This window comes from Notechis scutatus, chromosome 1, assembly GCF_049901735.1.
Source record: "Notechis scutatus isolate UNSWTSFEM ecotype Mainland chromosome 1, rNotScu1.2, whole genome shotgun sequence".
In the NCBI taxonomy this organism is placed as follows: Eukaryota; Metazoa; Chordata; class Lepidosauria; order Squamata; family Elapidae; genus Notechis; species Notechis scutatus.
This window is the reverse complement of record NC_142009.1, coordinates 56,934,822-56,959,006: the sequence shown is the minus strand read 5'-3', so window position 1 is coordinate 56,959,006 and position 24,185 is coordinate 56,934,822. Positions and strand designations below refer to the sequence as shown.

The following is a 24,185-nucleotide window of genomic DNA, read 5'->3' as shown; positions in this document are numbered from 1 at the left end:
TAATATGAATGTTGTGGCATCATTTGTAGCATTAAGAATTGAGTTCTGTTAATGTGAAGTTAGAATCTCACTTGTATGAATACAGCCATCAAGAGGTAAAGTGTAAGTTCAGACATGGTTTTAATTGTATTAGGCAACCAAATATTATTGGTTTGAGGAAGTCTGGATTTAAGTGGAGTGACTATACATTCTGTTCCATAAAACAGTCTTGATTAATATTAGTTCTTTTATGTGTTCCTTTATATTTTTATATGTAGGCTGGAATGACCTTGAGGGACAAGAGAGAGAGAGCCACAGAATGGACAACTGGCAAGTTAAAGATGTCCCAGCCCACAGGAGAGACAGAGTGGGAAATATTTTAGAAGGCACTCTCCCTAGTTTTCTGAAGAGTAAAATGAAAGGGGGAGAGAAATATGTTCAATCTTCCAATGTAACTTTACAATAAAGATAGAATTAGTGTTTGTGTGTCTTGTCTGGACTATCTCAAAGGTCAAACATATGGATAATAGCTTTTGGGAAATGGAAGTGACTATTCCTTTCCCACAATGACCTGAATTATTTTTTGTAAATCCCGTTTTTCACCCAATTTAAATAATATCACCTTGCTTTGCTTCCAACAAAGATTACGAGCTAGTACGCTCCTTTATATCCCCTGAGGGGGGGGTGTCAGTCTCACTAATTAATCACTGGCTTGACGCTTCTTTTCAAATTGAGATTGACGTTTCAATTTTCTTCTAGTCCTAGCATCAAGCCAACATCCGTCCGTGTCGTCATCGCTCGAAACCTCTGGCACGTTCTCCCGATTATCTGTTAACAGCTGAGGTGTAATCAGGGAGGGAGAGGACTCCGAAACCTCCAGTAAAGCAGGCTCAACTCTCAGAGCCAACTCCTCCCCCTCTTCCTGACTACCCTCTAAGTCACTCAATAATGCAGGCTCGAATCTCAATGCCAGATCTTCTTCATCACTCGAGCCTACATCTGCTGACTGACCAGGTTCAAGTCTCGGAGTCACAACATTATATATATATATATATATATATATATATATATATATATATATATATTTGTGTGTGTGTGTGTGTGTGTGTGTGTGTGTGTGTGTGTGTGTGTGTGTGTGTGTGTGTGTGTATATGTATATGTATATGTATATGTATATGTATATGTATATGTATATGTATATGTATGTTTTCTGAGGTTCTAATGGTATTTGTATGTGGATCTTTGGTTATTGGGTTTTCTCCCGCGTAAGATTGGAAGTATCTAGGCAACGTTTCGATGAAGTCTCATTCATCATCTTCAGGCTTCTGTCTTCAGCTCTGTGCTTCTCGGACTTCACGGAGTTAATTCTTTGGAACTGATAATATTCTTGGCATTCCAACACGTCCTGCCTGCCAAGTCCGAACTGATAGTAAATAAAATTTTACTCACAGAAAATCACAAGGCAGTCCAGAAAGAAAATCTGAAGTAAGGTTAAACTTTGTCCCGTACAAAGTTTCAGGAGAAAACACACCCACTTTTATCCTGTGGGGTGTGCCTCAATGACTCAGCTCATTCTCTGACCCTCCCAGGCCTCCTACGTTGCTGCTCACGTTTCTCTCTACGATGCTGCTTAGGATCGAGCCAACACTCTTCCTCTTTACTCACTGTCAGGGGCTGCTCCGATATGCCTTCCTCCTGATTAATCTCAGGGTGTTCCTCTCGGTTGTCTGATGGAACCTGAGGCATTATCAGGGAGGAAGGTCCTGGGGAGGAAGGCATTGCCAGAGAGGAAGGTCCTGGGGAGGAAGACATTCCCAATTCCTCCTCCTCATCTTCCAGGTCCTCTTCCTCTGACAGCATAGGCTCAGGAATCGGGGCCACAACATATATATATGAAGTAACCTGCAGTACTGCACTCTAACACTAACCACTGTGCCCTGCAGCTCAAACTTCATGTCATATTGATTCTAGCCCTCTATTAATGCAGCCTATAACTGTGTTGGCTTTTTTTTTTAAGCAAGTTTTATTAATTTCAGAAACAAACAAATCATCATCAACCATTACATATTTGAACCTTTTTCCATTATAAATTTTACAAGTCAGATAAAACCTTATCTTATACAATACAATTCTATTTTAAACCATTTCCATATGAGCATAAAAACATCTCTTGTCCAATTTCTCTTTACTTCTCTTTACTCTTGTCCAATTTCACTATTATTATTTCATCTATTTCTTTCTGACTTAATTATCGTCATTCTCTTTCTGTGTTTCTAAAAGGTTCACCAATACTTCTCAAAAAACATAAACAAACACAAACAAACATATAAAAAATCTTTTAGTAAAGTAACTTGGCCCCTGGTACCTCTCTTTATATGGGCTTTAATTATATTCATGCTCATCTTACAGATCATTACCTATTTTGTTTACCATTCTATATCTTCTATATATACTTCTCCACACATTTCACTCTTCATAATTCTATCTTATTCAATCCATCTTAATTTAAATCATTATATTTGTATCTTTTGCCCATCCTTTATTATCCCTCTATCTCATTCCTTATAATGAAAAAAAGAAGAATTTCTCCTGAAATCACTAATCAGAGTATGATGCCTTTCTATCCTCTCCCTAAATATTAGATTAACATTTAAAATAACACCTAATACCCAATCTGATTCTGCTTGGTACATTCTATCTATTAATTTTTACTTTTAATAACAATAAAAACAGAGTAATAAATCAAAAATGTTTAAATACATAGTATCCTCCTAAATACGTAGTTAAATAATAAATCTAAATAATAAATCTTATAGCATTCTCATTGCCTTCCCCTTCAATATTTTATTACATTTTAAAAATCAATCATTATTAAACATTTCAACATTTTAATTTCTTATTAACTCTTAAGCCATTCTAATTTTCTATTTCTAATACAAATGTTACAATACCATCTTATGTACCTTGCAAAATCTTTTTTAAGAAAATTTATACTTTACCCTTTATCCCTAAAAAAGATTCCTCTTTTCCCATCCAATTTTAAAACTTTGTGGCTTTTCTCCGCCTTTCCCCTTTCTTTCTTCCCCCACCAGATCTTCCTACCCCCTTCTTCTAACCTCTGTCTTGCTGGCATCCCTTCTCTGTTGTATTCCCTTTTTCTCTTGTTTGCTATCATTGTATTTATTTTGCATCATATTTTTTTCTTTCTTAAATGTTTTTTTAGATCTTAAGTCCTTCATTTTCCTCGCTTTCTTCCTTCCTTCTTTCTTAGATAAATTTTGGGATTCATTAAAGATGGTGTCTTCGTCTTCTTCTTGTTGTTGTTCCATCTGTCGCATTGTCTGTTCATAGTTAACCAGCGCCATTTCTAAAAATAGGAAAGCTTTTTCCATACCATCTTTACAGGCTGCTTTTGTTTGCTCATATTCATCCCTCAGTTCCTCAAAGGAGAAAGCCATTATAAATCTTTTCTTTTCTTTTTTCCCTCTTTCTTCTTACTCCAACCAAAATATTCCAAAAGAAAAGTAAGACAATCCCAAAGTCCACAATCCTCACAATCCAAGCCAAGCCAAAGTTTCCCCTTTCTCTTCCAGGGGTAGTATCAGACAAAGGAAAAAAGAAAATCCAAATCTGTGTTTTGAAGCCTTATTAAAATTTTATTTCTGTCTCCAAATCCTTAAGGCATCTCCTCCAACAAAATCCAACCAGATAAATATATTTTTTGTCCTCTCCCTTCCGACTTATCCCATAAAGCTAGTTTTACCTGAAAAAAAGACAGGTTTCTCAATATCCATTTGTTAATTCCATCGGAAGGGAGAGTAAACTTTCCTTTCAGCACCTCAGAATTGCCGCTTACTTTCTCTTGTGGAAAGAATCATCCAAAAAGCCATCACTTCCAGGAATTAAATTAAATATATCTCAGAGTCCTGGATCGACCAAGAAGACTTTCACTTTTAAAAACTTTCTCCTCTTCCTCCTGCGCATACTTGCCCAGCTGCCGGCTTCTTTGTGGCGGCCATTACGGACCGCCGCTACGCCGTCTTGGTAAAAGGAGGTTCTGCCGGCCAGGGAGGGGGTCTGCAACACCCCCAAACCCTTTTCCGGATCCCCCCTACCTTCAGCTGCCCCTGCAGGGCAGCCTTGCTCCGCACCCTTTCGGATCGGAGCCCCAAAAGCGGCTAGCGCGGCAGGGATCGCGCAGCTTCTCGAATCCCTACCGCTCGCAAAGCCGACAAACCGGAAATCAACTGTGTTGGCTTTTTTTGACAGCTGCAGCACACTGCTGGCTCCTACTTAAGATCCTTGATTCACTTAGTAAACACTTTTATTTTTTTCCCATGTAAACCAAAGTTAAAATATATCAATTTAAACTGTGGTTTGGGGAGGAATGAAATACAGATGTTAGCCTACTTTAGATATCAGCCCTGTTTCTTTACAGCCCTATTGTAAAACCCTATTGTAGCAATAAAGAGCTTAAATGTTTAAAATACAATTTAAATGTATTTTAAAATTTTAGAATTCAAGAGAAACATCATGAGCACTGTCCTTTGGTTTGTTAGAACAAACAACTTGTAAAAGAAAAGACTTGGAGATCTTTTTTGTCTGATTCTCATTTTCCAACTAAGAAGAGAGACCAATGTATATATTAATAGAAGAATCACATAATATTCCATTCATTCCAGAGAAATTTCTCAACTTTGGCCCTCAAATATGTTGGAATTAAAATTCCCATACTGACTGGGAATTCAGGAAATTTTAATCCCAACACACCCAGGAGCATCAAAGTTAAAGCATTACAACTAAGGGAAGTCATATACTGAACTTTTTCTTTTTGCTAAAACATGATTGGTTTAGTTTTGCATGGTACATAAATGTAACCAATTGTATTGTACATAGTAAACAAGAGTTAAATAAACCATGGTTGTGTGAAATGTGTTAGGCTAAATCACAGGTGTCAGCTTCTTGAAAATCTGCCACCTTGCAGATTTTGATCTTCTCCTTTGGGTACCCATGCAGGAGCAGTAAGTTGTATTGCCTCAAACAATGAAATAAGCATAAAGGCACCATCATAACTGATTTTTAAAATAGTCAGACATTCCAAGAATAAGGACAAAAATAGAACCTTTGTAGGAAGACAATTAAGCAGTTGCAATGCAAATGTCACCATAGCTTTAAATGGACTAGAAGGGAAGAACAATCTACCCAATCCTTCTTACTCTTGAGTAAAGTAAACCTGAGGTTAAATTAATGTGTGTTGGTATCTTTTAATCGAGAAAAAGTGGAAAGAAAAAGAAAGGATTTGAACAGTACAAGAAGAGTTAAGAAAGGCCATGGAAATTAAAGACTACAAGTGACACAGAACAATTTTTGGTTTCCTCGGGGTAATTGGTTTCACAGCTAAAATAATAATTCAGAAACATTCTGAGGATAATCAAAATATAATTCAATACATTTGGATGGTATCAACTTCAGGAAGGCTGGCCTTGAGGAACTGTGTGACTTGAGAGTTATCAGATGATACCAAATTAAGGGATTTACAGGGTTGTAAAAAGGGAATTACTGTAAGTGATCCATCAAATGATCTTTAAGTGACAGCGCTGGGTTTGTTTTAGAAATGTTCCAATTCTTGATGTAAAGTTGCCTAGATTTGCAGAATTTGGTATTGCTAATTGTTGATTTTATATTACACTAACCTACAAAATAATACTTTAATGAACAATATTGAATTTCCAAAAGTATTGAAAGAAATTCCAAGTAGGCAAGTAATAAATATTCTATGAAAAAATCAGAAAGTTTACAAATTATACTTTAAAACACATTTACTTCTTGAGCATGTAAGTGATTTTAATTTGTCAATTAAAAACAACCTTACAGTATCAAATAAGTTTCCCTTAACTAATATCATAAATTACTTATTTAAAAGAAATGACTATAAATGTCACTGTTTGTTTCAAGGATGCTTGCTTGGCAACTATTTTCAGTAGTAAGTTAATAAAGCAGGAAACAGTAAAGGGAAAATCAATTGTGTTTCCCAATTAGAAATGGACTTTCAAACACTGGAAATAGCTATTTTCATCCTTTTAATTTCTGAAGTGGGAAGAGGGATGGCAGAGACAATTACCGTAGAACATAAAGAAAATGGGATAGGCACAATGGCTCAGCGGTTAGAAATGCTTAGCTTTTCAGCTGGAAAGCTGCCAGGCCGGATTCAAGACCTGAATGCTGTGCAATGGGATTTGCTCCTGTTACTTGCCCCAGCTCCTGCCAACCTAGCAGTTCGAAAGCATGCAAATGCAAATAGATAAATAGGCACAACTTCAGTGGGAAGGTAACAGTGAGGCTATGTGTCTTGGTGTATAGTCATGCTGGCCATATGAGCACAGAAATGTCTTTGGATACTCCCTCGGCTAAGAAACACAGATGAGCACTGCCTCCTAGAGTTGGGCACAACTGGACAGGGGAAATCTTTACCTTTATAAGAAAAATATTATTTTTCATTCCACCATTGTCCAATTCTGCTTTTAACAAAAAGCACAGAATGGATACTGAATAAATGCCATCTCGGACCTAATAGGCATGTTACTGAATATCCATATATAGAAAACAGACAGGACTTTTACTATAATACTGCTCCCTCCAATTTACAGGTTTTAACACAAACATACATATAGTATACTACAGGAGATGCAATAGCACTAAGGAATTATGAGAGCCCAAGAATACAAGCAGGTTGTTCAAGTGGGAGTTTTTATACAACTTTCAGATTCGGAGGAAAGTAGTGCTCTGCTAAGATGCCGCCAGGGCTCCTTCATGAGATCTTGGTCTTCTTTTGATATCTCAAATATGGGAAGGGGTATCAAAGCAGTATCCATACAACCAGAATAGTATGTATATACAAGTTATTTCTTTTCTGATTTGTTTTCCTTCCTGAGTTATTTTCCTGAAAAGGCATCAGTTGGAAGAGAAAGATAAAGACACACCAAGGAGAGGAATGATTTGTGAGTCAGATGTTTCTGTTCCTGCCCAGAAAGAAAAGTAAGTAGCGTGAAAAATAAATATGTTTCGGCATTCTTCCCATGACTGGGTACACTCAGATTTCTGTTTTTATCTTCCTCTGTGTTGCTGGGTTGGAAAGAAAGAGAGGAAAGGACAGATTTCCATATCCCACCAACAATAATAGTTCAATTGCCATGCTTTACTTTCCATTGATATACAAGATGATATGGTTCAGAAGTGCAGAAAATCAGAATTGTTAATTTCTCAAAGAGCCTCCATACACAGTGAGGTAGCCTCCTCCTATATGGAAAGAAAGGAATACGCAAATTGCTAAATACTGTTTCTGGACCACCTTATCAAATAGGTCAGTTGGGCAAAATTCTAGTCAAATGGGATTTTCACAATTCTGGAGAAGAATGCTAGAGGGGGAATATTGAGAATAGAAGTCCACACATCTAAGTGTTCACTGAGATTGAAAAATACAGGTAGTTTTTGACTTACAACTTAATTTAGTGACTGTTCAAAGTTACAACGCCACTGAAAAAAGTGACTTATGACCATTGTGGCATCCCCATGGTCACATGATTAGATGCAGATGCCTGGCAACTGAATCATATTTATCATGGTTGCAGGGTCCCAGGGTCATGTGATCCCCTTTGGCAACCTCTGATAAGCAAAGTCAATGGGGAAGCCAGATTCACTGAACAATTGTGTTACTAACTTAACAACTGTAGCGATTCACTGCAGTCATAACTGTGGCAAGAAGGTTGTAAAATGGGGCAAAATTTATTTTACTGTCTCACTTAGCACAGGAATTTTGGGCTTAATTGTTATAAGTTAAGACTACCTGTACTGATCTAGCTAATGACTGAGATTTGAGCCACTGCAAAGTTCAAGTGTAAAGTTCACTTGCAGCAAGATGTGTAGTAAAAATATTTTCTCCTCCAAGATGGGAGGAGGAAGAGGAGGAGAAGGAGGAGGAGAAGGAGGAGGAGAAGCAGCAGCAGCAGCAGCAGCTCAAAATATATTCCCTGTGGGTGAGCCATATGCCTTCCAATTTACCCTGTCAGCATTTAATCTGGGAAAGCAACTTTGCGCTCAGTCTTCTTTAAGGTATAGGTATAGGTAAAATTTAGGTATATACTACAGGAAGGCTACAAGCTGGTAACAATCACCTTGTGCAGCTGTACAGAGTGATGTGTCTAATCCAGAGAGGGGAAGGGTCAGCAGATCAAATTCTACAGAGGAACATGCTGTCTGAAGAGGGCTTTTGCAAAGCCTTAATTGACAGCTATAAACCCACACTTTGTGTCTTCTCAACTGTCCCACCTGACACAGTTGCTGGAAAGAATTTTAATGACAGGGGCTCTGTCGCTGCCAAGTATTGTTTCTCCACAATGCTTTCACCCACATCTTTACCCTGAATACTTATTTAATAAAAATTATGCATGCCCTTCAATGAACTTCCAGGATGGTTTTAAAAAAGCAAACTTAAATGCACAAGTAAAATTTAATGCGTGAAATTGCAAATAATTGTTACTTTATTAATACCAATTATTAAGCAGTGACAGATCATTTTAAAAAGTTATTACAGCTATTGGACCATTTTGATACAACAAGCATTCCGCTGAGTGGCTGGTTTTTGAAAAACATCCCTTCTACCTTTATGTCAACTCCATGGGCAGCATTTGGACTGGCCAAATTTATATCAGGCAAATGAGTATTAATTCAATTTGAATTATACCTTACTTTATGCACATGTCAGAAACAGGAATGACTTCATGGTGCATTTATCTCAGTTCAGGAAAAGCTATCCATTTCTCTTGCAAAGACGTTACTTATTGCAAAAAGTACCAGTCATAGAGGTTAATGTGAAAAAGTGTATATGTCATGCTTAAGTGAAGTCCTTTAAGTGTTCGCCCTGATCCTGAACTCAATAACCCATCAATGTTGAAGTCATTTTTAAATGAGGCATTTTAGACATAGGATGTAAAAGAAATAAAGTAAAAACAACAACACCAAGAGTAAAATACTGATGAATAAAAAAGGGATCTAAAATGTAATGGAGTTCACAATTTTCAAATGTATCATTAATTACAAATTATAGAATGCTGCAGTCCTGGTTACATTTACTAAAGGAAACTTGACTGAACAGATTTGAGCTTTATTTTGAAGAAAAACGCACCGATTGTTTTGTTCTTTAAAACAGTAGCCCCCCAACCTTTTGGGCACCAGGGACCAGTTCCTTGGACAGAATTTTTTCCATAGACCAGAAGGGCCGTGGTTTAAAATGTGGCCTGCATCCTGCAGATGGGCTTTCGCTTGTTTGCACAGCCCTGTTTCTGGCATGCCACGGACTGGTGCCTGTCCATGGACAGGGGGTTGAGGACCCCTGCTTTAAAGTATGAAAATAATTTAGAGAACACAATTACATGTACATACATGCAGACACACAGGCAGACATGGGGATGACAAAATCTCCATGACATATGTTCCAAATAATTGTCTCATCTTCTTTCATTGATACTACTTTCATTTTCATTCACAGAAAGCTCCACCTTAGTAGATTACAAGCATAAAATGTATGCACATCAATTGTAAAAGAGTATTTAGGATAGTCATTGCACTTTATTTTCCCTATCCTGTAAATCTTTCATTTTGTTTTTCTTTTTTCTTTATGCTCCTTCAGTGTGCTTGGCCCCCAAATGCTTACCTTCTCTTCTACTGTTGCGCAGACATTTCACTTTGGGGAGCTTGATCAGCAAACGGCAATCATCCGCTTTGGAAACACAAACAGAGTGCAATGTTATCTGACTGTTTCTTTTCATCTTTCAAAACTTTCACACAATCAAGAGGTCAGAAAGTGAGTGTTAAGAACTTTGTCAGTGTACACTTAACTCCTAGTGGCAGAATAGAAAAGGGTATGTGTCCATTATGATATTAAGGAACAATGGGGAATCATAATACATAGGAAAATCTCCTCTTTTCCAGGATCAAGTTTTCAGTCTCACAAAGGTTGAGACTGTGCACCAGTACATGCACACACAGACACACAGTTCCCTCTCTCCCTCCTTCTCAACCCCTCTGGTTTTCAAGTTCACTTACGATCATCGCTGAAGTCATCTACTAATAGGATTTCATGGACCAGGTACACTGGGGTTCGGTTCAGCACACTAAGGGATCATAAAAGAAAATACCCAATGGATTTTCAACAGAAAAACAAAACTGGGGAAAAAATCATGCTCAGAATACATTTCGCTTGGATAGGTAACAATGAAGTTGAGGGAGAGGGATGAAACACTTGCAAAAAGTGAGAGTTTTTTAAAGTTATATTACTTAAATAAAATTGATCTAATTATTCCTTCTGATCATTAATATTTTGCAACTTCAGTTATATTTTCCAACCTTCAGTGCCAACAGTGTTTCTGAGAGTCCCTGGGAGCTGCACGTAATCCAGAGGGTTCACTGCTTAGTAGTGCAAAGTATGAGCCAGGTGTTCCTGAACTATTTCATCCAGGATCCAATTTAAATGGTAAGTGTTTTAGAAACAAAATAGAATCCCCATGATAGGCTGCAATTATAATAACTGCAGTGCAAGACTCCCTCAAATTACCATAGCCACTGCTTGTGTTACATCAATTAAAAAGCTAAGCTGAAGCATGGTAGCCATGCTTCAAAGCCATACTGCTTTATAGTCTGAAGCTCCTCATAAATAAAAAGGAATGCCTGCTCATGGAACCATGAAGTCAAGTTTGCATTTCTGGGTAATAAGATCAACAACATTTTACAAAAGAATATAAGCAAACATGGTCAAGGTTTGTAAAAACCATGTTATTGTAAACTATCAACTCAGTGATCAACAATGATATTTCTATTCCATTAGTTGTCACTACCAAAAGAAAAGAAAGATATCTGGAAGGTTTTATAAAAATATTGTTATTTAAAGAATGACCTATGTAACTAGTTGGAACAAGAGACAAGCAATTTCTGTGGAAAGCTAATTTTTGTAGACAGTCTTCAATTATAAGTTGGCTACAGTCATTGTGAATACTTAAATTACATGCTAATTTACACTGAGTCTGGTTTCTTTAAGCTAATGGGATTGCCCAAGCATTTAAAATAAATGTATCATATGAGTGTTGTTTTGAAGATAGCTTCTTTATGAAATGTAAACAAATTATTCACTATCTGGGAATATAAACTGCAAGTTACTAATGAAATATGAGACAGAAAATGATTGCCATTAACTCTAAAAAAAAGCTTCAACTACAACCCAAATCCTTCTATTTTTTAAAAAAATCAATGTAATTGGTTTGAAGGATTATATTGATTAATAATACTGATTAATGCTTCCAGGAAAATTTCATTGTTTGAATTTATACATCTGTGAATTCATATATGAATTAAACAACTATAAAATTAAAATAAAATGGAAGCCATCTTGTTTTAACCTGAATTTAATCCTGAGTTCCCCATTTAAATTGATTTCAAGATAACATAATATCTGAGTCTAATCTAATAGGCTATTACCTAAGAAATATGACACCAGGTATGTTACTATGAGGTCATGCCTTTTATACAGAATTGGGGAAGTTATAAAGGATATATGTTGGAATAAACATATGGCAGAAGGAAAGTTGAGCTGAAGGATGCTTGATACCATCAGCCATAAAATCCTTCTGGACAGCCTGCAGCAATTGGGAGTGGGCAGCACTGTGTTGTGGTAGTTCTCCTTCCTCTGTGGTCACTTCCAATCTATGTTGATGGGGAGAGGTATCCCCTATTCAAGAAAAAATGAAACTGTCAGTTCAGGGTCTGCTATCATCAGTATGCGGATGATGCTCACTTATATATCTCGTTCCTAAAATGTGTAACTACTACTGTTGAAGTCTTGCCTCTGTTGGCTATGTCACTATGAATGGGAAGGAACAGATTGAGACTAAATCCCAACAAGACCAAGTGGCTGTGGATATATGGGCCCCCTTATGTGACAGAGTTTCCATCTTTGCCAACCATCTTGAAAAAGGGTTGCATTTCCCCATTCAAGACAGGTATACAGCTGTCTCACAGCTCTTATGTGAAGAACTCTGCAGCTATGTACCAGCTGTGCCTGTTCATGGATTGGAGAACCCTTGGATAGTCATTCAAACCCTAGTCACCTCTAGAATGAACTATTGCAATGTGCTGTACATGGTGCCGCCCTTAAAACTCCTTGGAGTTATCCTGCTCTGAAATGTATTGCTGCATGTCATACCAAGGTTCCATGCTCTACTTGTCAATTGGCATAAATCAAGATGCTGGTTAGAAGAGAATATAATTCTTTATTGGCCAAGTGTCGCCGGACACACAAGGAATTTGTCTTTGGTGCATATGTTCTAAGTGTACATAAAGACAAAATAAAATACATTCATCACAAATCATAAGATACAACAATTAGTGATAGTCATAGGTTACTAATGAGCAATCAAATCATACTAGGAAACAAATAAACCAATATAAATTGTAAAGATACAAGCAACACAGTTATAGTCATAAGTGGAGAATAGTATAGTATAGTATAGTATAGAATAGAATAGAATAGAATAGAATAGAATAGAATAGAATAGAATAGAATAGAATAGAATAGAATAGAATACTTTATTGGCCAAGTGTGATTGGACACACAAGGAACTTGTCTTGGTGTAAATACTCTCAGTATACATAAAGAAAAGGTACATTCGTTAAGAATCAAGAATCATAACGTACAACACTTAATGATAGTCATAGGGTACAATCAACAATCAAATCATACTAGGAAACAGTCAATATAAATCGTAAGGATACAAGCAACAAAGTTACAGTCCTACAATCACAAGTGGGAGGGGATGGGTGATAAGGAGTGATGAGAAGATTAACAGTAATAGTAGTGTACACTTTGTAAATAGTTGAACAGTGTTGAGGGAATTATTTGTTTAGCAGAGTGATGGCTTTCGGGAAAAAACTGTTTTTGTTCTGGTGTGCAGTGCTCTATAGCATCATTTTGAGGGAAGGAGTTGAAACAGTTTATGTCCGGGATGTGAGGGGTCTGTAAAGGTACTAGGAAGGATGAGAAGAGTAATAGTAATACAGCCTTAGTAAATAATTTGACAGTGTTGTGGGAATTGTTATTTAGCAGAGTGATGGCATTCGGGGGAAAACAGTCCTTATGTCTGTCTAGTGGTTCTGGTGTGCAATGCCTTATAGCGTCATTTTGAGGGTAGAAGTTGAAACAAACTTTTAAGCAAAAAGGACTTATATTGTCGGGGCCTGGTGCTTTTCCTGGTTTTTGTTTGTGAAATAGAACTTGCATCTCATTCTCTAATCACCAGAGGTGGTGGGCCCAATGGGATGGGGTAGGTTGTAGGAGGCTTGGCTGTTGTTAGTGTGTCTGAGATTATATAACTTTATAACTTATAAAGCCCCTTATGATGTAGGACGTGATTACCTGAGGGATCACTTATCCAATAAGATCCACCAAAGTGGATGAACTTCAGATCTCCTCTGTTAAATAAACTACCATTTGTGATTTAAATCATAGATTGCTTGTTTATTTATTTATTTGTTTGTTGCTTACATGGAAAGTGTGATTTACAACTCATGACTGGGTTCATCCAATGACAAAATAAACAATACCATGTCCTAATATTATGTATGAATGTAAGCTATACAAATGTGTGTGTACTCCAACCTATAACACTGCCAATATAATAAAAGAAACCAGGAGCACACATTCATAGTATCTGTTGATATCTTTTCCAAGAATGAGAACACAGTACAATAGGAACTATTTTGCATAAATCAGGATCTTGAAATTTGCTAGGTATTCTTCCTGACCAATTTCTGTTAACAGTAAACACTTTCCTACATCTTTTTCCGAGGGCTGAAACTAAGTCTACTGGAGAAAATTAATTGAAAATTGCTGCTGTATGTTTCTTTAAATGATGTTAAGTTTTTTCAGACTTGGTTTATTTCCAGGTATATTGTTCTGATTCCATTATATTGACATTTTTATCATTTTAGCTATTTAAAAATTGGTACTCTTCATGTAATAGAGACTAAGAAATACCGTATGTCTATAATTTCCCCCAAACATTTCCATTATACTATTGAATGAACCTGCTTCATTCTTGAGTTTTCTCCTTACCCATACATAATGCACAAAGATCTCATAAATAACTGGCTCCCATCTGCCAGCTGGCACTAACTTTCTACATTATACACCAATAATAGGGTTAATAGATAGATATACAATAATATCTTTTATTTGGTCTGACATCAATTTAAAAAAAAACAAGATATAAATGTTTTTCATCACCATTAGAATTTTAAAAATAAATTAGAAAACTGAAAATTAACTACTTCCAAAGTATTCAGATTAGATAAGATCCATAAAACATCCAAAGAAACTAACCATAATCTCTAACTGCAAATTCCTGGATAGACTTAAAAATTTCTGAGTATCACTGATGGAAATAAGGAAAAACTCCACTGAGTCAAGGATCAAACAGAATTCACAGATGGCACTTTAAATTCATGCTCATGACTTGTAATTTTATTATCATGTGCTAGATTCTCAGCAACTAAACATGTCTAGCATTCTAAAGCATTTGATAAAGTATACATTTTTTCTGGATCCTTGAGCTGACTGTATTTCAATGGTAGATTTACTCATGGACTTTATTATTTTGTCTAAGTATAATTTATTTATTTTATTTTATTTTGTCAAGCAATTATTAGATAACAGATATAAGTATAAACATGGTTATGAATACATGAAATGGATACGAATAAGAAAAAAAAGAAAGTATAGGACAGGGACAGTAGACACATTGATGTACTTATGCATGCCCCCTACAGATGTCTTAGGAAAGGGGTGAGGTCAATAGTAGACAGTCTAAGGTTAAAGTTTTGGGGGTTTGGGGAAGAAACTACAGAGTCAGGTAGAGTATTCCAGACATTGACCACTCTGTTGCTGAAGTCGTATTTCCTGCAATCGAGTTTGGTGCGGTTTACCTTGAGTTTGTATCTATTGTGTGCTCTTGTATTGTAGTGGTTGAAGCTGAAGTATTGATTGACAGGTAGGACATTGCAATATATATTTTTATGTACTATACTTATATAGAACCAAAGGTGGCATAGTTCTAGGTTGTCTAGGTCTAAAATTTTAAATCTGGTGGCATAAGGTATTCTACTACGAGTAGAGGAATGGAGAACTCTTCTTGTGAAATATTTCTGGACTTTCTCAACTGTATTAATATCAGATATGTAACGCGGGTTCCAGACTGATGAGCTGTATTCAAGTATCGGTCTAGCAAATGTTTTGTATGCTCTAGTTAGTAGAGTGATATTACCGGAGAAAAAGCTTTGCAGGATTAGGTTTACAACTCTTAATGCCTTTTTGGCTATGTACAGTAGTTACAGTGGGCTCTAGCACTTAGATAATTTGAAATGAGTACTCCAAGGTCCTTGACAAAGTCTGGGTCATCAACAAGGTCTTGTCTATTCAGCTTGTATATTGTATTGTATTGTATAATTTATTTATTTATAATTTATTGTATAATATAATTGTATTGTATGTGAGAGAACCTAGCTATTGTGATAATGTGGCTTAGCAGACAGCACAAATCCAGACAATTATGATTTATTCAAATTATGATTCAACAAATTATGGCTTATTGCAAGGGGCAAATTTAATCAAGGGATGCAAGAGAACCCTATGCCTATTTTGTCCGAATCAAATTCAGCTGTGCTTGGTGGTATTTATTCTGACACTGTAAATACAAAATTAAATGTGGGCACCCTGGTTTTGGAGGAAACTCTTCTGAATGTTGTTTTTTTTTTTTGAATATATGGGATTCTTTGCACCTCTCAAAGAGGCATCCTAGATTTGCCACCAAACTTCTTGCCATTCAGCAGGGAACTGTAAGGACATCTTGATGATATTCCATTATATGCATGTTAGAAAGCACAAGCAGTTTACACTTACTGCTTCTAAGTGTGTCGAACTCTATGTGTAATTGTAATCACTCTGGTTCACATCTAGAATTCAAATATATGAAGTCATCTCCACTTGTTTAACTCAATCTTTCTGTACCATAGATCGATCATCAAGAATAGAACAACAGTGATCTACTTTAGGTGAGGAGGACAAAATTATTTTCAATAGGATTATTATTCAGCGTGACATCCCATCTATGACTTATTAAAGACAACTAACAACAACCATTGCTTTCCCCTTCTTTCATGCCAGGCTCACATTTATTTCTGTCTCTCACTTCCCTACCCAGAGTAAAATTTAGACATGCTGTTCTCACTTGTCAACTTATCTCGTAATTATTATTAATATGCTTGTTGGTTCTGAGAGTTTATTTTTAAAAATTGCTAAAGGCAGGAGCTGAGTTCAGCAAATTATTGCAATGGGATTATGTCAGAACAGGGAGACAGACAGGAGAGCAATATTACACATGGTGGAAAACTGAACAGGTACCGTTGCCCAGAAACCAGAACCTAAGGAAAATATGGGCAAAACAGCAAGAAAATAATGTAATGAACCAACATAATTGTATTGTCTTCTATCGTAGTGTCATATAAATTTTGCATATTTAGTTGGAAAGTGAAAATAATTGGAAGTTTCTAAGAATCAAACTACGTGATTCATTGGAAATCTCTAATTAGCATATAAGAGTTAAACATTCAACTGAACTGCATTAGAAATGCACAGACGTTCTCCAAGTGGATTAGCCAGAATTGTGTAAAGTGTTTTTCTAAACTATAGTTTATTCTGATCTAAGACAAAGGCTACTTCAGCTCCCCGGGGGGGCGGGGAGCCTTGTCTGTTAATTAGGAGAATTTTATACAGATTAATAATATATAGGAAGCAGAGATGCCAGGGATACTTGTTTAGTTGCCACGCAGCAACAAGGATGGGCAGAAGAGGACCATAAGACTGGGTGACCATTCTGGATTAATTTTAAGAGTATAGAATGTTATTCTTCCTCTGTATCTTTGATTCAGGGGTATTATGGTAACAAAGGTTTGTGAACCTAAAAAGGTCTTGATGGATCAAGTCAAAAGTTATTTACCATTGTTTTCTTTCTATGTGGTAAACCAAATGCTTCTGAAAAGCACCAAAGCAGGCATAAAGCCTCTCCCAAAATTAGGTCTCAATCACTGATAGTCAGACTAGGTTGACTTTTGTTTGTAAAGGTAATGCTGGTTATCTCCTGGTTAGGACAGATACCTGTGGATAATATTGTTAATCTTTTAACAGAACATGATGACTACTTACTATTTATGTAGTGAGAGTTGCCTTTTTTCAGTCTATAGCTCTAAGTTCAAGCTATGGGAGAATAGCCAGAAAGGCTGACATACTATATGTCTATATGGAATGAAAATATTTAAATTCTTCATTAAAAAGTTCTAGAAAATTACTCATTGTTACTTGTTATCCTGTATTTTGACAGAAGTAGACATCCTTCATATAATATCCTTGTGCAATTATCTAGAAATGAACAGAATATAATTACCCATGGCTGCTTCTTGAAATGTTTTCACATGTATTTTCAACCTGCAGAGCAAGTAACTTATTTTCTAGCTGATTCAAGCAGCTTAAAGTGTTTAGAATTTTATTTTTTTCTAAAAAAGCCACACATCAAATTATCTGCAAAACAGTCTGACGTTTTAAATTTTCAATTTCAATTTTTTGTTAAGCAGCATATTTTGTCTTTAGAAACAGAAGTAAATATATGAAACATAAAGGAGCTGGGGGGTTTTTCTGGACAGTTCCACTCCTAGGCAAGGATATGCAGATGAGCCAAAATATAGTTTTTGTTAGTGGTATGGTTTTTGTTAGTGTTTCATTTTGTCACATTTTATGTATACTTCCATCTGCTGTCTTTTACAACTTTCAGAATACAGAGCTTTGTCCCCAAAGTGCCTTAATATTCTTTGAACACATTTCAAAGGGTCTCTCCTCATTTTATCAGCTGTGAGAAACAGTTTCTGCTTAAAATAATACACTATGTGTCTACCATATCCATTAATAATCTAGAGAAACTCCTTATCGTTCCAAAGTTGCACTATAGAAGATGCCATAAAACTAAGGAAGCACATTCATAAGACAATATGTTGCTCCAACATAAAGTAGGGACATAGAGAAGTAACTACCTTGAAAACAAGTATTGGAATAAAAATCTCCCCAGAACTCCAATAGACTGTTAGTTTTTTGCCACATTCTGCCTATCCCCTTGCCATCACATACTGTAGTAGAATGTATCCATATATAGAGAACGAGGAAGTTGTGAATGCATTTGAAAAGAACTCCTGGTTTTCCAACAAGATCAAAGTAAATTACATATAGATTTTGAGCCTACCATTATACTTATAACTTAAAAGGAGATGACAAGAAAGGCTTTGGGGATGAGGCTGTGATAAGCTTTACTTTTTAAAATTTAAAGAGCAACAATGCCCCCTAAAGTCCATATGGCTGACCTTATGATGGGAGGCCTGAATAAACAAAAAAAATTATAGGATTCCAAAAAGAAGCCTGTCCTATTTAATCCATGTAACTTGTGAAAAATAGTCTGCATCTTAGCACAGAATTAATTGCAGAATGGTAAGAAGGTGGATTCAGCTATCAGGTAAGTTTCCAATTTGCTGTCTAAGTCCATATTAGAAAGGAAACATTTTGAAAAATGTAACCATCCATCTCCCAGAGATGTCAAAATACATATTAGAAAAAGGAAATTCATCGGATCTTCTTAGTTGGACCAGACACAAGGCACACTAAAAGAACAATTCATAAAAGCCATCTTGTAAGAAACAAGGTCTCTACAGGTCTTTTTACAACCTAGCCTCTTACACGGCCTCTAGATAAAAAGAAAGTTTCTAGGAGGGAAACACACCCTCCTGCCAGAAAGCATCTTGCCCTGACTATTTCCAAATGCAGATGTTTCTAATGACACCTGCCACTCAAACTCAGAAAAAGACAAAAATAATTCCTGGATAGACATAATCACAGACTCTAGGACATGGGTGGGCAAACTTTTTGGCTCGGGGGCCGCATTGACTTTTAAAATTTGACAGACGGGCCGGGTCAGCACAAGATTTTTTGGAATCGCCCCCCCACCCTTTCCCCCCTCTTCTCCTCCTTCCCCTCCCCTTGGAGGCCCCCTGAGTCAGGAGTTGCTACCACTGGCGCGGCTCCGCGCGGCTCCAGTCCCGCGTTGCCTCGGGAAGGAAAGGCAAAAAGGAAGAGCCGCGGCGGTACTTTGCAACGGCAGCAGCGGCACCGGAGGCTCAGGCTCAGCGGCTCCTGGTTTTGCCTTTTCCTTCCCAAGGCAACACGGGACTGGAGCTGCGTGAGCTGCGCCGGCGGTAGCAACTCCTGACAGCCCCAGCCGGACACCTGAGCGGAGCCCGGGCAGAACTGCCTGTTGCTGCTGCCGGAGCACCGCCGGGTCGCCTCTTCCAAGCAGCCCGCCCGCCCGCGGGCTTCCCCTCCGCCGTGCGGCTCAGGGCCAGGCGCGAGCGCCCGCGAGTTAAAAGGAAGCCAAAAGTTGCTGGGAAGTTGCTCGGGTTTCCGGGGCTTCCAGGCTTAAACTTTTCACAGGCAAAGTTTGCAGGCGGGAGCGTCTTCCGCCGAGGAGCAGGAAGGGTTCCGCCCGGCGGGCGGGCTGCTTGGAGGAGGCGACCCGGCAGTGCTCGGGTTTCCCCTCCGCCCGCGCGGCTCGGGGCCAGGCGCGAGCGCCCGCAAGGAAAAAGGAAGCCGCAAGTTGCTGGGAAGTTGCTCGGGTGCTGGGAGCAGGCTTTTAAAGTGTCGCCCGAGCAGGACCGCCGAGCCGGGAAACGGGGCACCAAGGCAGGGCAAGGCTCCACCAGCAGCAGCCTAGCTTTAGGTGGCTCCAAGCAGCCCGCTCAAGCAGCCCGCCCGCCCGCCGGGCGGAACCTTCCGTTCCTCGGCCGGAAGACGCTCCCGCCTGCAAACTTTGCCTTTGCAAAGTTTAAGCCTGAAGCCCCGGAAAAAAAGGGGATCGGTGGGGACTCACCTTTGGAGAGGTCGCACTCGAAGGTGATTTTGAACTCCCAGCCGAGGCCTTTGCAAAGTTCTTCTTTTCTTTCCTACCCGAGAGCACTCCACACTGTTTTGCAGCTTTGGGGGCCACGCGGCGCAGCGCAATACAATTTTTTTTCAGGGGCGGGCCGGATTGGACAGACCAATGGGCCGGATGTGGCCCACGGGCCATAGTTTGCCCACCCCTGCTCTAGGACATGGGTGGGCAAACTTTTTGGCTCGGGGCCGCATTGACTTTTTAAAATTTGACAGATGGGCCGGGTCAGCACAAGATTTTTGGAATCGCCCCACCACCCTTTCCCCCCTCTTCTCCTCCTTCCCCTCCCTTGGAGGCCCCCTGAGTCAGGAGTTGCTACCACTGGCGCGGCTCCGCGCGGCTCCAGTCCGCGTTGCCTCGGGAAGGGAAAGGCAAAAAGGAAGAGCCGCGGCGGTACTTTGCAACGGCAGCAGCGGCACCGGAGGCTCAGGATCAGCGGCTCCTGGTTTTGCCTTTTCCTTCCCAAGGCAACACGGGACTGGAGCTGCGCGAGCTGCGCCGGCGGTAGCAACTCCTGACAGCCCCAGCCGGACACCTGAGCGGAGCCTGGGCAGAACTGCCTGTTGCTGCTGCCGGAGCACCGCCGGGTCGCCTCTTCCAAGCAGCCCGCCCGCCCGCCGGGCTTCCCCTCCGCCGTGTGGCTCAGGGGCCAGGCGCGCGCCCGCGAGTTAAAAGGAAGCCAAAAGTTGCTGGGAAGTTGCTCGGGTTTCGGGGCTTCCAGGCTTAAACTTTTCACAGGCAAAGTTTGCAGGCGGGAGCGTCTTCCCGCCGAGGAGCAGGAAGGGTTCTGCCCGGCGGGCGGGCTGCTTGGAGGAGGCGACCCGGCAGTGCTCCGGGTTTCCCCTCCGCCGCGCGGCTCGGGGCCAGGCGCGAGCGCCCGCAAGGAAAAAGGAAGCCGCAAGTTGCTGGGAAGTTGCTCGGGTGCTGGGAGCAGGCTTTTAAAGTGCCGCCCGAGCAGGACCGCCGAGCCGGGAAACGGGGCACCAAGGCAGGGCAAGGCTCCACCAGCAGCAGCCTAGCTTTAGGTGGCTCCAAGCAGCCCGCTCCAAGCAGCCCGCCCGCCCGCCGGGCGGAACCCTTCCCGCTCCTCGGCCGGAAGACGCTCCCGCCTGCAAACTTTGCCTTTGCAAAGTTTAAGCCTGGAAGCCCCGGAAAAAAAAGGGGGATCGGTGGGGACTCACCTTTGGAGAGGTCGCACTCGAAGGTGATTTCGAACTCCCAGCCGAGGCCTTTGCAAAGTTCTTCTTTTCTTTCCTACCCCGAGAGCACTCCACACTGTTTTGCAGCTTTGGGGGCCACGCGGCGCAGCGCAATACAATTTTTTTTCAGGGGCGGGCCGGATTGGACAGACCAATGGGCCGGATGTGGCCCACGGGCCGTAGTTTGCCCACCCCTGCTCTAGGAGGTACACACAGAGAGATATGTGTTGAAATGTACCCATGGGATTGTGCCTTATCTCCTGCATATCTCTACTATCAAATCTTCTTTAACAATAAATTATGTTCCTATTTTCCAGTTACATGCTATGAGCATGTGTGGGCAGGAACACTGATTTAATTTGATGGAGCCAAGAATCTACATACATGCTATTGCCATTTTTCCCATATTAAACAAATGTAACAAAACCAGCTTTTTTCATTTCAATTACAAAAAAATTATTTTAAGAAAGTTTTTAACAGTAAATCATTTTGATTTTATTTATGTTTATATTACTACAACTGAAATTTATGAAAACACTTAGGAAGACCCCACTGAATTAACCAAGATTTGCTGGAAGAATATCTTGGTGGATCATGTCCTGCACCTTTACTAACACAGGCAAGAAATTTTGTATGTGATTATTTACAAAACTAGTGCATCTCCATGGCAACATGTTAGGACCAAGCAACAATAACCTAAAATCCTCAATGAGTCAAAGGCTACAAATATTAAAATCAAAAGAAGAGCAAGAAAAGGGAAAGGGGATATGAAATAACATATTCCAACATTCACAATGACTAATTGTCAAAGAGAGGGAGATTGCACCAGGATTATCTATATAAATGAGCACTGATTACTAGACAGCTTTCACATGTTTCTCTCAAATACCTACTATCTTTTTGTATCTTTTTGAGTTCTCTCATATGTATGTCAAAAAAAGTATAATATGAGCAGGGTTACATGCTTCTTCACTGATTAGCTTGAGAGAGAGAGAGAGAGAGAGAGAGAGATGAAAAATGAAGAATACTAGATATTGTGACTAGGGCGTGGAAAATTAGCACAAAGTTCTAATTACATGGTTTCAAAATAATATCTAGCTTTTTCTTTTGCTCTTTTAATCAAAGTGAACATAACACGACTCCTCTGAAATACTTTTTCACTGTCATGGCACTTGAAAAACACAGGAACATTGTTTTAAAAAGTGAGGTGTGCTTATAAATGTGATCGCCACTTTCAATTTATTGGATCAGTTTGATTAATTGGAGAGATTCCATTTCAATCAACTAGGCTGATGGCAAAATATAAACCTTTCGACTCTGATATGTTGTTAACTTTAATAATATTGGAGAATTACAGTTTTAAACTAACAGAACATGTGGCTTGGAACCAGTTCGTATTTCAAATTTCCCACTTCCTGGGATTTTGCCTTGCACATTTCAGTTCAAAAATGGTACACAAAACAATCTGGGTGAACACTACATCTTCTTACCTGAAGAAGACCTTAACAGCTCAACTAGAGAAAATATACTGTAAAAGATATATCATTTCTTTTTTTTTAATTAGCCATTGAGAGAGGAATTGTTTGTTTGATTGATTCACTTACTATATATCATCAAGTTAGTATCAACTCTTGGCAACTAGATTCATGGGCCTTCTCCAAGATGATTTGTCCCTTGTCTAACAGATCCAAGGTTTGTCTAAGTTCTGTAAGACAAGGATCCTACAGATCCTTGTCTTACAGAACCGAGGAAAGAAGCAACCTAGAACTAAGGAGCAATTTCCTAACAGTAAGAGCAATCAACCAATGAACTAGCTTGCCTTCAGAAGTTCTGGGTGCTCCATCACTGAAAGCTTTCAAAAAGAGACTGAATCATTTGAGCCTCGGTCAAGCAGGGAGTTGGACTAAAAGACCTCAGAGGTCTCTTCTAACTTGATTATTCTATATTCTATCTTCCATCATCATTATAAATATATCCATCAATTTTGCACTTAGTTGTCTTTTTCATTTTCCTACACATTGCCACCCTTATGGACTACTCAAGGGTCTTTGCATAATGTGTCCAAACTATGATCATTTGAGCTGATCATCTGTGTCTCAAATCAGAATTCTGAATTGATTTGTTCTATGATTTGTATTTTCAAAAATCTTCTGTAGCCTCAAAGTTCAAAAATGCTGATATTGTTTCTACATTGCTTCTTCAAGATTCATTTTTTTTTTGTAGGTACATCAGGGCATTTGAATAAGAGGGGGAGAACTCCTGCCTAGACAAATCTCTGCATTTTTCAGAAGTAATTTGCCATTGCCTTCTTGAAATTCTAGTCCAAGATCACCCAGTGGCTTTGAGTCTAAAGCAGGATTAAAACTCATAGTTCCTTGGGTTTGACTGACAATCCTAAAAGGCAGAAAATATCTAGTCTTGCTTTAGCCAAAAAGCTGGCTGGGTGACTTTGAGCCAGTCACTTCCTCTCAACCCTAGCAAGAAGGTAATGGCAAACTATTTCTGAAAATGCTTACAAGAAAACTACAGGGATTTTTCCAGACAGTCACCAGGTGTCAAGACTAAATTGAAGACATTAAAAATAAAATCCCTCACTTCACTATCTTCATTATGGACATGTATTATTGCACTGATTGCAGGATGGAGTATTTGTTTGTTTGTTTTGTATTGCTTTGAGTCTGGCCTTTTATGTGAATTTATGTAGATTTTTAATAGATTTTTGGGTTTCATATGCTACCCGTAATCTATTGTAGTTGGACAACTATAACAAATTTGAATGAATGAATGAATGGTCGCTTCTAAGACTGATTGCTGTATCGACCATCACTAGCTTAGTTCTGTTTTTAATTAGTTAGAATAACAACAGGAAAAAAAGAAAAAAAAA

General features: G+C 38.9%; 1 protein-coding gene across 3 annotated transcripts in view; it reads right to left on the bottom strand.

The window, feature by feature from the left end:
* GALNT14 (polypeptide N-acetylgalactosaminyltransferase 14) overlaps positions 1-24,185 on the bottom strand; it is a 306,041-nt gene that overhangs the window by 62,197 nt on the left and 219,659 nt on the right. For all 3 annotated transcript variants that reach the window (XM_026681830.2, XM_087965206.1, XM_087965199.1), the window contains 2 exons: positions 10,081-10,148; positions 9,689-9,754 (listed from right to left, as the gene is read on the bottom strand). In XM_026681830.2, coding sequence (XP_026537615.1) covers positions 9,689-9,754; positions 10,081-10,148 — 134 coding nt within the window. The remainder of the gene's footprint in view (positions 1-9,688; positions 9,755-10,080; positions 10,149-24,185) is intronic.